The 16,284-nt window shown below is 38.7% G+C and overlaps 2 protein-coding genes across 3 annotated transcripts; one reads left to right on the forward strand and one right to left on the reverse strand.

Annotated features, from left to right (window-relative positions):
* Positions 1-21: 21 nt before the first annotated feature.
* Positions 22-8,006, reverse strand: LOC137175729 (tetraspanin-8-like). The gene is made up of 9 exons (XM_067581558.1): positions 7,253-8,006; positions 6,458-6,523; positions 5,816-5,929; positions 5,555-5,629; positions 5,327-5,425; positions 2,923-3,009; positions 2,458-2,517; positions 2,207-2,290; positions 22-1,884 (listed from the first exon to the last, which is right to left on the reverse strand). The coding sequence occupies exons 1-9, from the start codon at positions 7,331-7,333 to the stop codon at positions 1,780-1,782; spliced, it is 771 nt and encodes a 256-aa protein (XP_067437659.1). The 5' UTR covers positions 7,334-8,006; the 3' UTR covers positions 22-1,779.
* A 557-nt stretch (positions 8,007-8,563) lies between these two features.
* LOC137175873 (ras-related protein Rab-19-like) lies at positions 8,564-16,279 on the forward strand. 2 transcript variants are annotated; one of them, XM_067581786.1, is made up of 5 exons: positions 8,564-8,903; positions 9,171-9,954; positions 12,312-12,495; positions 13,425-13,528; positions 13,620-16,279. In XM_067581786.1, the coding sequence occupies exons 2-5, from the start codon at positions 9,760-9,762 to the stop codon at positions 13,809-13,811; spliced, it is 675 nt and encodes a 224-aa protein (XP_067437887.1). In that variant the 5' UTR covers positions 8,564-8,903; positions 9,171-9,759; the 3' UTR covers positions 13,812-16,279. The 2 variants fall into 2 exon arrangements, with proteins under 2 accessions (XP_067437887.1, XP_067437889.1); XM_067581788.1 differs by lacking the exon at positions 8,564-8,903 and adding an exon at positions 8,916-9,070.
* Positions 16,280-16,284: the final 5 nt, after the last annotated feature.

Genomic DNA, 16,284 nt, shown 5'->3' on the forward strand with positions numbered 1-16,284 from the left:
CAAATGAAAAACTACGACATGAAAGGAACAATTATCACATTTTTATTTTTGCTATTTACAATATATTACACAAGTTCATTCCACACACTGAAATAACAGTATATGACAGAAAACAAACAAACAAAAAAAAACATACATTGCAAGAACATATTATATTAGGCATTAATGGTTAAAGTGCACAGGTAGACATTGGATCTGCCATTTCAGATGAAATTAATTTGACAATTTAGCCAAGGAGCCATTTCAACTGCTGGCAGCTCATGCAGCGAGTCATATTAGAAGTGATGTGGCATAAAGGCTACTTTGGTGAGAGTGGCATTACAGTCAGAATTTCTGTAAGAATATAGATGATCCATTGTCCTACACAAGCCTCTCACAACCTGTCTGGCCTTGACGAAAGCTCCCCAAACCTTGACATAAAACTATATATGAGAAATGAGACAAAACAAATGAGGTTTTACTGCATGTCTACTGTATGTGCAACCAAACAGAATCCCCTTCAGAACAAGTGGAGATGAGCAAACATCGTTTACTCAATGAATGTGCTTTTAAGAAAGTCTGAATGAGGTTTCAAAATATACAATGTGCATATAACAAGGCATCAAGACATTCTGGTGTCCCAATATGAACTGTGACTCATTCCTTTGTCTAACCTGATTATTTACCCATGAAAATCCATTGCTTCATAATAAATAGATATCAGTTTTTTTAATCAAAGTACTTTGTAAACACAGTTTAAGAAAGGTGCTACATAAGAGTTGTTAATATTATTATTTGCTTGTTCAAAGATTATTAGTTGTTGTAATGCTGAAAAGCTTAAGACAAGTACAAATATTTAAATATGTGAGTTCAGATATTTAATTACTTAAACCCATTAATTGAGTAACTTCCAGTGATATTTTGTGTTTTCACTTATGTGGAAATTTTAGCATCAATCGTTCATGTGTTATTGTGATCATTACACATGATGCTGTGATGTAATGCAGCTGCTTCTTCACTAATGTCAGAGTTGAATTGGATACTACAGAGTCATAGTACAGATTTTGTGAAACATGATGATGGAGATATGACTGTAAAACTAAATGCAGCGCTACATTCAACCCAAAAGAAAATAAATAAACTAATAAATAAATTTGTGCGAGTGTCTTAAGTTTTTCTGTACAGATTAATTGGATTAATATCTGTCTTTTAAAAGACTCATTGAGGTGTGAAGGAAATGTGGATGAAACATAATAAATAAGACAACACTATACAATAAATAACAAGTGTAAATGGGGCCAGTGTATTTAGCCCTCAAAACAAACTGGCGACCTGTCTGGGCTTTTACCTTGCCTTTTACCCAATGCATGCTGGGATTGGTTCCAGCCACTAAGACCCTCGACCCCAAACAGGAATATGCAGTTTAAGAAAACAAGCAGCTGGTTAATGCTTGGTAAGATATTCATTTTAGATCATAATTTTTAAGTGAAAAACTGTGAATCAGAGATATGACAAAAGCATGTGAAAATGTGACGATTATTAAAGATTACTTCATTTCATTAATTTGAGTTTTCACAGCAGTAGGCAAAAAAAGATTAATCTGAAACTGATCTATGCATGTAGAGTACTTTGCAACATCAGTTACATGCATTAACATATTAATAGAAAATAATATTGTCAACATATGTTGCTATAGCACAAAGTATCCAGGTTATGGTATACAGCATCATGTGTGCAAATTTAATCAAGTTACGCCCAATAATAATTTGCAGTGTCTATGAAAATATATTTTGAAGGTGACTAGAAGGCACCAGGAACATATCTGTTAGATTGAAGAAGAGCCATGAACTCCTGTTTCCTTTCTATCTGGATCATCAGCTTGATGCTCATAACAAGTAAAACCACCTGAGAATGAAATCACAAGAGTTACATTTTACAAGTGTGTCATGTTCAGTAATACTTACAATGATTTTCTGTTGACCTAGGATCATATCTGATCATATCTGAAGACCGGAGCCCTTTCTCTAGTATCTATAATAATAATATTTCTTCTTAATTTTAACCTTAGCAATTTGGTGTGTAAATACAATAAACCTGCAAAAAATGTGTTAAATGCTATATATTGTATGAAATTTGTGTCCAAATTAATAGCTGTATATAGTCCTGTCAAATGTATAGATGGGTAAAAATGTAACATACAACAAATGTGACATGGAAAAACACATACCCAAAACACTCCACTTCCAAATTTTATACCCATCGCCAGAGAGAATCCACGTTTCAGTGCGGAAACATAGATCGGTAGGCAAGGCTGTAAATAAACGTAGAGGTTTACTTTATAGGTGGTAGCAAAATAATTACACTGTGAATATATGTAGTAATACTTGATCTAAATATAGTTCATATGGACATTTTGTCATCCTATGTGTCAGACTGTCTACTGGTTCACAAATGCTATGAGTTCTTGAGATCTTTTACCTCTTGATAAACATACTGGTTCTTTGGAGCCCCAAGTGTTGCGCTGCCCCGCAGTCGAATCTGAAGAAGGATACAAAATCCCATTACATTTTGACAAGTATGCCATATGACAATGAAAATGAAGTTGCAATAACATTTTTTAATTTTATCAAAAATCTCAGAAGAAGGCATTATAGCCTAATTTTTATGTAAAATGTGTTTTTCCCATTGTGGAGAAAGGTGGAGTATTTTTGCATGATTAATATGACAGGCATAGACCACTCGAGAATTTTGTTTGTACCTTAGAGAAAATTGGTGAATGCTGCAAGTTCTCTTAAATCGTTCGCACATGCCCCTTCAAAACAAAAGTGTTGGTATAAGTGGTTCTTGCATGAGGCCCAGTGTGTGGCTTTAAGACCAGTAATCCTGATGAGTCACCTTCACTGGTTATATTCCATTTATATGCCAGTGAAATTAGATACTTACACATTTTCCTGGATATTGACAGTGACAGGAAGCAGGGAGTGTGGAGCCCCAGTCTTTGTAGCCTTCAACAAGACCACAGCACTTAAACTGGGGGTGACACACACAGAAACACACATGCAGGCCAAGTGAAAACCTTAAAGATCTGGTATTATGGCCTTTTTTGACTCATTTTTTCTAAATACTGAGTCTATATTAAACATATCTGTGACATTTTATTCACCAAAGTTGTTTAGATTTCTCTAAATCCATCTTTCCTTACATCCCAGATTCCTCTCTGTCCTCCAGCAGGCTGTTTCGGAAACTATTTACATAAAACCAGTACTATTAATGACAACCTACTCCGATTGGACTGAGATGTGGTCCCCACCTTTACCCCAGCCAATCGTAATACTTCCTAATGAATAATACAAGTTCCCTTACACCTCATCTTTACCTTTGAGTAATTCCTGCAGCTGTCATTTGAACTGGACTCTAATCCTGAATGGGAAGGGGAAGAGCCTGCTATTGCAGAGTTGAGATAAAGTTGTTTCAGAACGGGAAAATCGTGTCTAAGTTTCCTAACAAACTAAGTCATTTTTTCAACATAAAGAAACAATGATTACAAGTGTTAAATCTTCATCCAAAGATTGAAGATGAAAAAGTTGAAACTCTTGAGAGGTTCTGAGTCTGGTGAAGGAGACAGTCAACTGTAAGAAGTGCGGAACAAACACACAACCACTTGCCGGAGGGAAGATTGTCTCCAACAATGAATTTCAGCCATTCCTGGCAAAAATTTCCATTCTCTGGAAGGCTGAAAAGACTTTTTAGCTAATGAACAACCAGCAACACTTCCAGTGCCCTGCTTTGTTTGTCATCCAGCTGCAATGCAAACTCCGACTACAGAAGTTACAGCAAGGGTGGGGTCATGCTAAAGCTAAAGCTAGCATATTTGATTTGACTTTCTGGTGTGACGTTTTAGTGGGTTCCACCTCAACACCACTCCCTCTTGAGCCATGAATTTCAAAATTTCAAATATTTTAAAAAGACCAAGGAGATAGAATTGAGTGATTTTACAGCACAGGAGGGCCCCACTATCACCCTAATCCATCCCAAAGCTCATTTTTCTTGTTATACACACAATACCAGCCCTTTAAGCCATCCCAGATCAACAAATAAAACAAGACAGAATGCATTGCACAATATAAAACACAACAAGCACATCTGCTTGCATGAATGACACATCCTCTCTTTGGACCATTCAATAAAAAGTTGCACAATCCCTTCATCACCAACAAGTGTAGCAATCACACCCTCGTTTGTGACCTATCACCATCTTCTCTCATTTGAGTTTCAATATATTCTCTACTATATCTACAAACATATGCATTACATATTCAATATGTATGAGGAATGACTCCCCCACGTTAAGAATAAGTGGATACTTCTTTAAGATAAGACACACCTACTTGTTAAGCCACGCCTCAGAGGCTACATATACTGCAGGTGTGGCTTCATCACTCTTTGTTTGCCACCTGAGTGCTATGCGTGACAACACAGCATGAATCCACTGACTGTTTTTACTGTCTTTTTTGCTTTTAATCTTCTAAACCTGCTGTCTTAAACCAGCCGTGCAGCTCTGCTCCTATGGCCTCCTGCTCCTGCTGTTTCTGCTGGCTTCCATTTGCCTATTTGCTCCTATCTTTAGCTGCCGTTTTCCAGTAGTGTTCCCAGTTTTAAAACGTATTTTGCCGGCAGACACCTTGAAAGAAAAAGTTCTAAACAACCCCTTAGATAACACACTCAGTGGAAGTCCGTGTTGAACGCGGTCAAAGTCAGCTAACACCTGACCTGAAACTGTGTAAAGCTAAGCTAACCCCACTATGCTAACTGTAAACAGAAGTCTTTAACAGAGCTGTCAAGTATGAAAAGCCAGCAGGGATAATCTGGTGTGGGTTTTGCTGTTTCAGTACCATAGTAAAATGTGTGTCATGTAGGCCATCAGCAGCTGAGGAATAAGCAAATAATCCCATCCCACACATACATGGACAGCCTTTTCTGAAAATGTTACCTAGCACATCATGGATATAACAACAGTGTGGAGAAATAGTCTCTTCACTGAGAGAACCAAGGTTAATATAATAACCCAATGTTAAGGTGTTGGACTTACACATTTTATCAACACCAGAATGTCATGTGACAAGGCCTTATCTTTCTAAATCCATAGATATTTACAGACATTTTTATAGATGGACAGATGGTCACAATGCATAGCTGCATAGGTAAACAACAGTATGGACTCGCAGTGATCCAATGTAGTGCTGAAATCATAGAAATAAGAGCTACTTCCATGTGGTAGAAATACTACTCCTCTTCGGAAAAACTTCCCCTTAATCAATCAACTTAAAAGTAAATATCAGTTGCTTACATGTGCTTGAATACTGTACAGCAAGGTCCTGTTGGCTTTATTGGTTCCAGTAAGTGGCATCATGGCCAGCAACTTGGACTCCTCCCGGACCACACCTGTCTGAAGAGAGAAATCACAATGAGCACTACTATTTTAAACAGTTTTTAAGGTTATGTTTACACTATCAAAATGAAATGAAATGCTGCAAAAAATTAGATGTTGTAAATGCAGAACATTGAAGTACTGTACCTCATAAACATCTTGGTAACTTAGTGCTGTTTTAACAATTATTGTTTGACTGGCTGCCGCCATCCCAGCTGCAAACTACACACACACACAAACGACTGATAGTAAGTGAGAAAGAAACACACAGTGTCCTACACAAATAAAACATCTTGCAGGAATTGTGCACAATATTTTTTTTTCTCAACACATTCCTCCTGACCACAAAGATACAGAAATACATGCACAAGAACACAAACAGACACAAGATTTTTTTTTTTTTTTTACCAGAATCAAACACCATCTCTTTCCTCTACAGGCTCCAATCACACCAAGCACTGACAGCAGCAGACAGCCAATTTCTAGGATGTAGAGTATCACTACAGAGACATTGGACACCAGCTGAGGAGAAAAATAACACTGATGTTAAAAGCAATACATTGACTTTTTTGGGGGGCATATACCCTGACCAACTCACGTAAAGATGACAATTGTTCTGCTATCATTATTCAATGTAAAAAATAATCTAAGCTCAAACATCCACTTAGTTATTAACTCATTTATTTACATGTATTGTATCGTGATTACTTGTTCTCAAGGATGGAGCAGGATTGCCACGATAACATGGCTGTAAAAAGGGTCAAAGGCCAGGGTCAGCTACAGAACAGTACCCTTAGCACCTGATGATAATTCACAGTCTTGTTCAAGGACACGTCACCAGGCAGATGCTTGCCGACATGAGTGGGCTTGAACTCTTGTTTTCCAGAGAAAGGACAATATAAAAAGGTGCCGCTGTAGTGGGTGGCGGCAATACTGATGGAATACAAAGTATGTAGGTCTATTAATTATTCCCTGGGTGATCTTGGTTATCTATTCACTTCTATTATCTATCATTATTTTCACCCAGTCAGAAGAAGAAGACAGTCTTACTTGGCCAGCTTGTAAGAGGTCCCTATGACCAGCCACTGTCATTGTCAACATGAAGAAGCACAGTGCCTTTGGAGGAAAAGAACACAAAACATTAGGTCCACAAGTTAAGACATGAAAATGCTCAAGACTATACAGACATTGAAAGAAAGAAACATCTCTGTCACCACAAATGTTTTTACATTTGTGCTGCCTTTTGGTGAACTCATAGGTGTCACCTCTTGCAGGAGGAGGAGTTGATTTTGGAGGAGATTAAATGGTAATAGCATGCCATCTAGGATGAGCCAAAACACTGAAATAACTATGCTATTACATGACAGTTACATCACAGCCAAGTCCAGGCCTACTGAATGTGAGTCTAAACTCACAGATGACAACAAAAACATACTGACAACATTAGCACCATCAGACAGTTTGAAGAGGGAGGAAAAGGATGCTTGTCCTTTGTGTAAATGCAAATGTATACGCATTTTGGCGGCTTTTTGAGACACAGAACCATGAATGTATTTCTCATATTTTTATGTGGAACGTTAAATTATCATGGTAGCTATGAATTGGACTGCAGACGTTGCAACATCATACATAATTCTGATAGAGGAGATTCGTCACCATCTCTGTCTGTTAGTCGGTCATAACATCTTCTTAATTGGATTAATTATAAATTGAGTAGTAATTTAGGACAAATTAACAGTAGCAAAACACAAACAAGTATTTAATAGGAAAGACAGTCTCTATAAAAGCCAAACAGATAGGCCTCTTTGGCTTAACTTGCATTCATAACCAATGAAATCTACCTACCATATTCACAGCACATGCGAAAATAAACGGCCTTTTCAGACTCGTTTTATCCGCCACCACGACCACTGCGCTCCGCTGCATTCTGCCGCTGCTCTGCCAGGCTCTAAAACGCCCTTTTAGACACAGAAAATATTACGGCTATGTAGACCTGTGATTTTAACAGTAGAGCATCTATCCGCACAGGACGTCACTGTGATGTACAGGACGAGGGGGTCTGTGCCGCCTTCACGTACAGTCGGAAGTGTTGGAATTCAGGGGATTAGAGCACTGGAATGACGATCAGGTATGATGGCTGTATGCAATATTAGCGGGGTACCCAACACACCCCTTACGATCCTCTGATTTTTTTTTTTTTTTTTTACTTTATTTTTTTATTTTTCATTAGTCATATTTTAATTAAACATTTCAGACATGTTTAGTTCCCGACACGAAGATGTAGATGTTGTTTGAAAGTATTGTCAGTAATAAAATTGAACAAAAATTGTAGAACGTAAACAGGAAAAGACACAAATTCACAGACGAACAAAAAAATGTAGACATGACCCCAGTTTCCTTGAGGCAGTCTCCCTCTTTTTATGCAGCTCAATGATTTGGTAGTCCTATTCCTTTCATCCCTTGGTTATTAGACTAACATGAGCATCAGTTAATCATCACTGGGCCATTCAGCCAAAATCTCTCCCACCCTGCCTGCTCGATTGTTTACATATTCAAACCAAAAATATTACTCATGAGTAGGGCAGCTACTCATGTTGCATTCTTCTGAATAAACAACCTAAGATCGTAAAATGACAGCTACAGCATTATTACATTTATCGACATTCATCTGCAAAATATTAGCGATGGTTTCACTGTATTTTCAGTGGGTTTCTCTTCACAAACATATGTGTGGCCGTTTGTTCAAAGCCGGATAAGTTCACTTTAAATTCTGGGTGAGATCCCAAAGCTTCTCTAATGGTGTATTACAAGGGAAAGGAACACATAATGATACTCAAAACATCTAAAATAATTTGCTTTAATGGTGCATTCATACTGTATAAAAACGCAGATGCAGAATGTGATATTATGCAGCATAGGAAAAAATGTTGTTTTAAGGGGGGGGGAATTTAGTTTTTTTCTTAGGGATGTTGTAACATCCCTAATGATAGAAATACCATGTGTAAGCAGAAACTCTCTATTGACATTAAATCTGATTTCTAACTAATGTTCATCATCTGTTCGTAACCTCCTGTTCCTTGTTGGCTGTCTGAGTGGGGCTTTATTCTGCCAGACCACGTGGGGGCGTTGCTTAGGTGTTAATACTACATATTGTACATTCCTTTTTCCCTTAAACTGCAGCATCACCGATAGCAGTTTTGCCCTTAGAATCTTGTGGTCATTGTTGTCTTGTTATTACTTGAAACCTCCAAATAACATTTTCCCCTACTGACAAAACTTGCACATATGCAGGTTCTATATCTGCTCATTTATTATTGTTATCCTGAGTGGAACATTGAAATCTAAGTTGCCATTTTATGACTATACCACTATTTAAAAACATGTATTGTCCCAGAGAGTCTGTGAGGTCTATGAGGTTAACTGAGATCCTTATAAACTGACTGCATTTCCCACAATCCCTCAGCAGTAAAGGGGCTGGGCCACTATTCCAGAACAGGTAGGGCAGGATTCTATTGTTTCCACAGGTGCTTTAAAGAGAGGAAGAGAGAGAGAGAGAAAGAGAGAGAGAGACAGAGAGAGAGAGACAGGAGCCTACTATACAAGTCAATAGGACCAGGAAAGACCGGTGGGGGAAAAAAACTGACATGTGTGAAAGAGAAGCAGGTGGATCGGACAGCACCCTGGAATTACTGATGAAACAGCAGTTTTTCATCCTTTTTTACTTCCTGTTTTAGTTAAAGAAAATTCCTCTTTTCGTTGACAGACAGCTCACCAGAACCCGTGCAGGAGGCCAACAGTGATGGGATGTGTATTCACGCTTTCTGTTGCCAGGGGCTATGAAGTGGGTCAACACCTGAGAAGGAGCTGAAAGGAGCAGCAGCAGCAGCAGCAGCAGCAAAACTGAGACAGTTTTTGTCCTGCTGAAAGAGTACAAGAGGGGAGAGGCAGGCAGGCTGAGCGAGCAGGAGACACAAAGCAGAAAGAATTGGAGAACACAACTGAAATCAGGCACACTTACTTACTGTTGCTTTTAAATTTTGAGCAGCACCATTTTTTTTTTAAAGGAATTTGCATCTCGACAAACTTTCCCACAACTTCAAACTGGTTTTACAGGCTACATGTGGACTACTTTAACTAAATTTACTCTGCTGTAAGGAATATAGCCTGAATGAATGAATGAAACTTCTCAAATAATAACATTTTGGGTTCCATTTCCCATCCTTTAAAATTCTCATTCAAGCTCAAGGGTGACTTAGCATCTCTCACCTCAAAGGCCAAACATTCCTGGTGATCTACAGGAGAAGTCATTTCCTCTTTTCTCACACCTTCAGAAACTCTGCTCTACCTCCGCCATGCAGACCCCAGGATCTGAACATGACGATTCTTTTGATTTCCTGTTTAAGATCATCCTGATCGGAGACTCTAACGTAGGGAAAACCTGTGTGGTTCAAAATTTCAAGTCAGGGATTTTCTCAGAGAAACAGCAGAACACCATCGGGGTGGATTTCACTGTACGAACCGTGGATATTGAGGGGAAGAAAGTGAAGGTTAGTATGTAGTGTGTTTAAGCATTTGTGTGTGTGTGTGTGTGTGTGTGTGTGTGTGTGTGTGTGTGTGTGTGTGTGTGCAGTGGATTTTGTGGACATAAAAACATTGATGTCAAAGAACATATTTGTATGTGGGGTCTGTCAGGGTGTGTGTGTTTGTTGCAGTGATGTTAAAAACATCAAGCAGCCAACAGTAAAACCCTGAATGCCAAAATACAAAGCTGCATACATCTGTGCAACCAGCCGTAGGGGGAAGTAGAATTTCAGAATTTCCATTTTAAAATAAAGTCAACAGAGTAGATAAAAAAAACAGCTTTAAAAAGAGTTTTGACATCTTTATACATTTCAGAATTGATAGATTTCAGAAACACTATCAAAATTGAGCATATACCTGCATGTGACTGCAGTTTAATGTAAAGATTTGGCATTCAGAAGGGCTAAAGAAGGACCATAAGAGGCCAGAATTCTCCAGTGTTTACTGCTAAATGCCTTGATCATTATCATGGAGACTTGCTGGTGTCAGTTGGCTCTGACAATGACAGGCTGCTCAACATGGTTGCAGGCATTTTGGTGAACTTTTGAATGGAAAGTATGAGAACAGTAGGAAAGTAAAGGTAATTATTTGTCTTTAAGAATAGCAATATTTTCTGAGTGAAACTCCTGTCAAAGATGTGAAAGGGGCCAATCATGTGTGATGGACTTTTCAGGGTTTAGGAGTAAATCACGCTACAGTGTTGTGTCCCTTGGTTAAAATGTCAGTTAGACTCCGTCCAAAACAAGTTAGACCAGCTGTCAGCATGAAGGACCCGTACTTCAGGTTTCTCCGCTCTGTGTTTTGTACTGACAAAAACAAGCCTGGAATAACTTTTTTTTTCTGTGTCGAGGCAGGAAAGGAACTAAGTGGTTTAGGTGCACTCTGATTGGTTCTGTATACATCAAAAGTCAACATGTCACCACCTGATTAGTGGCTATTTACAGTGTCATGTATTCACTACTAAAATCAGATTAGTCCCACCACTGCTCACTTGTTTGGGAAAAACAACAAGGAAGAAAAAAAACTACTTTACAAATAAAATTAGGCTTGAACGCAGTTTATTTCCATTACTGAGAATGAACAGAAGGGCTTTAGTCTGAAATCCATTCAACATTTACTTAAACATATTCAGGCAAATGGTTTATTTTCCTATCACCTCTCTTTAATAAACTGTTCATTTACTGTCAGGTGTTGTGTGTAAATATGCCCAGAAAAAGCACTTTCTGTAATGATATATCAAAATTTAACACAAAAGTCTCACTGTTCTCTCACTAGGTTTATTTGTAAATTTGTTATAGCTATGGGCAAGATAGAGTCTGTTACACAACACACACACACATACATACATAGAGAAACACATGTATAGTAACTGTATTGTTCTGTGGATCAGCCAGTTAGATGGTTGCAGGATAAAAATTCATGGCACACTTTATTAAAATCAACACATTATCAACTGAACATAAATGTAGGACAGAATATTCCCTCTGGTCTTTCTGTCTTTATGCTTAACATAAATATAATGTCAGACCGCAGGCCGGCTGTTAGCTGCATCTAACAGTCTAGAAGCATTACATTTTAACTTTCGAATCAACAAATCACAATCATTTTAAGCTTGTAAAAGTAACGTGATGAGTTAGATTACTTGGTGATTTTAAAGAGTTTGGGGTTCAAGCAAGTCAAACAAAATGACAGTTCCTGTTTCTGTGTTTAACTTCAACCCCCAACTAACATTTCAAGCCTGAGGCTGTATATTTGAGCCACCATGTTTAAGACATTTCACTTCTGGGTTTCTTGGGTAATCAGCAGACATTAGTGTGCAGGGTGATGGTTTCCTTGAATTTCTGGTTAAAATGAAGGTGAGTTCTTGTAAGTTTCTTTGTCTGTTCAGTTTAACAAAGTGAATCAGTCCACTCCCTGCTGTTTTTTTAGTTTTTCTGTTTGTACATGAAGGATTAAGCATCATTAAACAGGGAAGAAAGCACAGGACCTGTTTAGGAAGATAATCTGGTTTAGAAGCTTATTCAGTAAAAGTTGACATGGTTCAAACCCTTCAACACTGCTGCTGAAAACAAACAGGTTGAGCTGACGAGTCTGAATCGGTTGCTATGGTAGCCGTTACCACACTAACACGTGGTCTGTTCTGTCAGATGCTCAGGGACTATTCTGCAGTGGGAGACCAAGGAATCACTATTTCCCAAGAGAAAGTGTGTGTGGTTTGTGTGTGTGTGTAAAGCATACATTCAGTCATTTATATTGCAGCCATATAGCTGTTTATATGTTGCAGCTGATTCATTGTTTTTACGTGTGTGTATGTGTTTAACAGATGCAGGTGTGGGACACAGCAGGACAGGAGAGGTTTCGTACGATCACCCAGAGCTACTACCGCAGTGCTCACGGCGCCATGATCACCTATGACATCACACGACGCTCGACCTTTGACTCGGTGGCCGAGTGGATCCGAGAGGTGGAGCTTTATGGGGCAGCCAATGTGGTGCTGGTTCTCATAGGTGAGTGTGGATGTGACTGTTACACGTGAGTGCGTGTATTTTTGAGTGACTTGTGCACAAGGACATGTGGTCAAAATAACAGGAACATCTGAGAATATGTTGTAATAAGAGTGCATCAAACACAGTAGGTGTGAGTTTAACTCAATGGTCATTTTTTAGGCTGTTTCTGGTGTTGCTGTAGTGAATTGGCTCATATTGTCAACTTTCCTCGTTCAGATTTTTTTTTCTGTCTATCCAAGTAATTAAGTGCTGAATGATTTTTTTCCACTAGCTGAGGTGTTTCAGTTGTCAGGGAATACTTTGATGTTAGTAACACTGAACAAATGATTTCTTCCCAGGAAACACTGGATGTTGTTAGAGGTAATAATTTGAACTTATGCTCACAGGCGTGGTTTTTTAAATGCCTCCAATATCATAGGTGGCAGCAGTAGAATCAATATTTTGAGTATGTGGTGGATATACGCAAAGCACTAAATGTAAGAATCAAACCAGGGTTTTCAAGTCCACTCAGCTCTTTTCACTCTTGGTATGACAATTGCACTCAGCCATGATACTTTCTATTGTTTTGTAGACCAGTCCAAATAAAACCTCATAATCTGTCAAACAGTGGGAAAGAATTTAAATCAAAATTCAATAATTTTCTAACCAGCTTTTGTGTGGTTAAAGTGACTTTAAGCCCAATTTGGTTTCTTTGGGTCTGTGACTAATCCTGTTGTGCCTGTAGAAAATTTAAATTTTCAAGTCAATGGATCAACTTTGTCTTTTTGTTTACACTGTTGGGACGATGGAATTAGCATGTAAATTGAGTGCACTGGTAACAAAACTTTGGCAATACAGACTCTGGTTTGGAATTAAAGTTGATTTTAAGTTTAACTGGTGTCTTGAGGTGTTTGTCTACATCTCCTAGTTCCCTGTTTCTCTCATTCTAGGTAATAAATGTGACTTGGAGCAGGAGCGCGAGGTTCTATTTGAGGAGGCCTGCAGTCTGGCAAAAGACAGAGGCGTCCTAGCTGCTCTAGAAACATCTGCTAAGGTAATGAGTATACTCATGCACATAAAGCACTCATAAGAGAAATTGGGTTTGGTTGAAATTGCAAACTAAAGTTCCCCTTTCCTATGTCTAGGAGAGTCAGAATGTGGAAGAAGCCTTCATGATGATGGCGAGGGAGCTGCTGTCTCGTAATGGCCTTCACGTCCAGCAGGGGGACGTGGAGAGCAACAGCTGCACACCCAGAGTTCTCCTCCGGGCCAACTCTCGGCCGGTGAATGGTGCCGGGGCCGTTTACGCAACACCAGAGAAGAAGTCGTGTTGTTGAGGAAGAAAAGTGATGGAATATGGAAATAAAGAGTTGACAGTGGATGGATAATGAGACGGGGGGTAAAAAAGAGGAAGATCTTGAGGATACATAGATGCATGGATATGGCTGGCAACGCCTCAAGAACCGAGGAATTCTGGGCCATTCATTGGAAAGTATTGAAAAATCTTGAAAAAAAAGAGTACTATTCTGTGGCTGATGACTTACCTGGTGCAAATAGAATTGTTTTGTACCACAAGGACATAAAAGTCAATGCAACAACCAGGCATGTTTACTAATGGGGGAGTAAAAGACAGTGATCAGTGGTGATGGGTGTGATCAGTGTTAGGGGAAGGTTACATTAAGCAAATGTCATTTATATCAGCCTTACCTGCACTGTTTTATTCCCCTATTTAATGTCATGTCATCTGCACAAGATGCTGTGAAACTGTCACTACTCCTATTTTGGAAATGTTTGCACTGCCAAAAATGAAACAATGAATGAATGTAAGCAATCTAATATCAGAAACAGCATATCAGAAACATTTACAAACTAATGCATTAATACAGCAGTTAACACAAAAAGTAACATCATGTGAAACAATAACAATAAAGTTATGTGCTGTTATCCTTAACACAATCAGTGCAATTAAGTACAAACACAAAACAGCTCAATATCTGGTGTGTTTTTGTCAAAATGCTGTAGTCATAAAACTTATTATGAAGCAATTCATATTATTGTAGTTGGGTGAGTATTTCACCCAGGTGAGCTCATGCGGTGCCTCTGTGATGAGCTGTGATCCTCTGCTGCTCTGCTCTGGATGAGACTGTCCTGGAGAACTGGTGGGCTCAAACCTGCTGAAGCCAAAAGACTGTGAATTATTACTTTTTTGTTTGACTTTCTCTTGTTACAGTTATATGCACAGTGGTGTCTCACATTGTTATAAATGTATTTATAAGGGCGGTTAATGTGTTATTACATGGATTCACTGTCTGATCAGCTCATACAGTATGATGAAGGAGCAGAAGCGAGGAAACTGTTGGCTTGCTTCCTTGCTTTTCCTGAGAAATTGGTGTTCCGTACAGATTTTGGTGGAAAATTAAAGGAAAACCCAACATGAAGTGTAAGGTTTTGGGCCACTGCGTGCTGTCAGAACAGTGTCAATGCACCTTGGCTTAGGTTTAACAAGTCTTTTAAGATATTACCGGAGAACACTGTCTAACATGTCAGTCCAAAATCCCATAGGTGTTGAACTGTGAGATCTGTTAACTGTGAAGGCCATAGCATCTAATCTGTTCTGTCACACATACTCTGTAACTGCACGTCGATGCTCATTGGCTCAGACAATGAAGACCAAATTAATTTAAAACATCTGAGAAGGCAACTAAGGGACAATCAACTGCTTCCTGTTTGCATGCAACCCAGTAAACAGGAAATGGGTCTAATCACCTTGAAGGCCAAATCATGCCAAGCTCACTGTAAACACAGCAGCCAAACTAAAGGCTGCTGTACTAAACTAACTACTAAACTAACTGAAAAGGCTTACAACATATAATCTTTCTTGGTTTATTGCCAAGTTTGCAGGCATTATCTTAACACCAATCTAGAGGTTATTTAGCTGAACTCAATCTGCCTCAATATTTATTTATTCAGGGCAGTGCAGTCCAAGCGAAAAAGCAAGGATTAGCCAGGTCAGTGATAAAAAATGAAAATGTGGCTCCATCTGATAAGCAATAAATGATAAATCTGTGACCATAAAACCATTTTATTCCTCATTAGTTAATTCATTTGAGTGCCAAAGAGTAAATTGTAATCTGGTCTGTCTTTCATTTCTTTTTGATTTGAGTACACATGACATTTGTCTTGGGCCCCAAAATATAAAACACAGACAACTAAAATATAGAATGTGCATCATAAGAGAGATTAAAGTTTCAGAGAAGCATTGGTTTCCAGTCCACTGGGTGGCACTGACTGATCAGTGAAAGCTGTGTTTTCCTGCCTTTGGCTTCCAAAAATATAAAACCTCATCCACAGGACCTCATCCAAATTCCTTGGGTGCATGTAATTTCTTTCTTCTGGTGATATGTAGCCTGTGAACAGCTTTGTTGTGCAATTTTAGGTGTCAGTCATTTGTTCACATTCCAAAAGGAAACAAAAGTCATGGCACACCTCCAAGTAAAGTGAATCTGAAACTTACCCGACTTCAGGAAAACAGTGGGTCACTGTATGACACTAGTCATCTGCTTTCTGTCATATTTTGTGGCTAACTGGTGGCACTTGGAAAACAAGTTCTGTGTGTATGTGTGTGTATGTGTGTGTGTGTGTGTGTGTGTGTGTGTGTGTGTTCCTCTCCATCCCTCATGCCTGTCCATCATTCAGTGAAACAAATTTTCAGAAAAAATAAACCCAGTTTTATTTCCATAAATCAGGTCGACAACATCATACATTAATTAACACAAAAAAGACCAAAAACTAAGTATATCCTGAACTCAA

Source organism: Thunnus thynnus, chromosome 23 (assembly GCF_963924715.1).
Source record: "Thunnus thynnus chromosome 23, fThuThy2.1, whole genome shotgun sequence".
Classification (NCBI taxonomy): domain Eukaryota; kingdom Metazoa; phylum Chordata; class Actinopteri; order Scombriformes; family Scombridae; genus Thunnus; species Thunnus thynnus.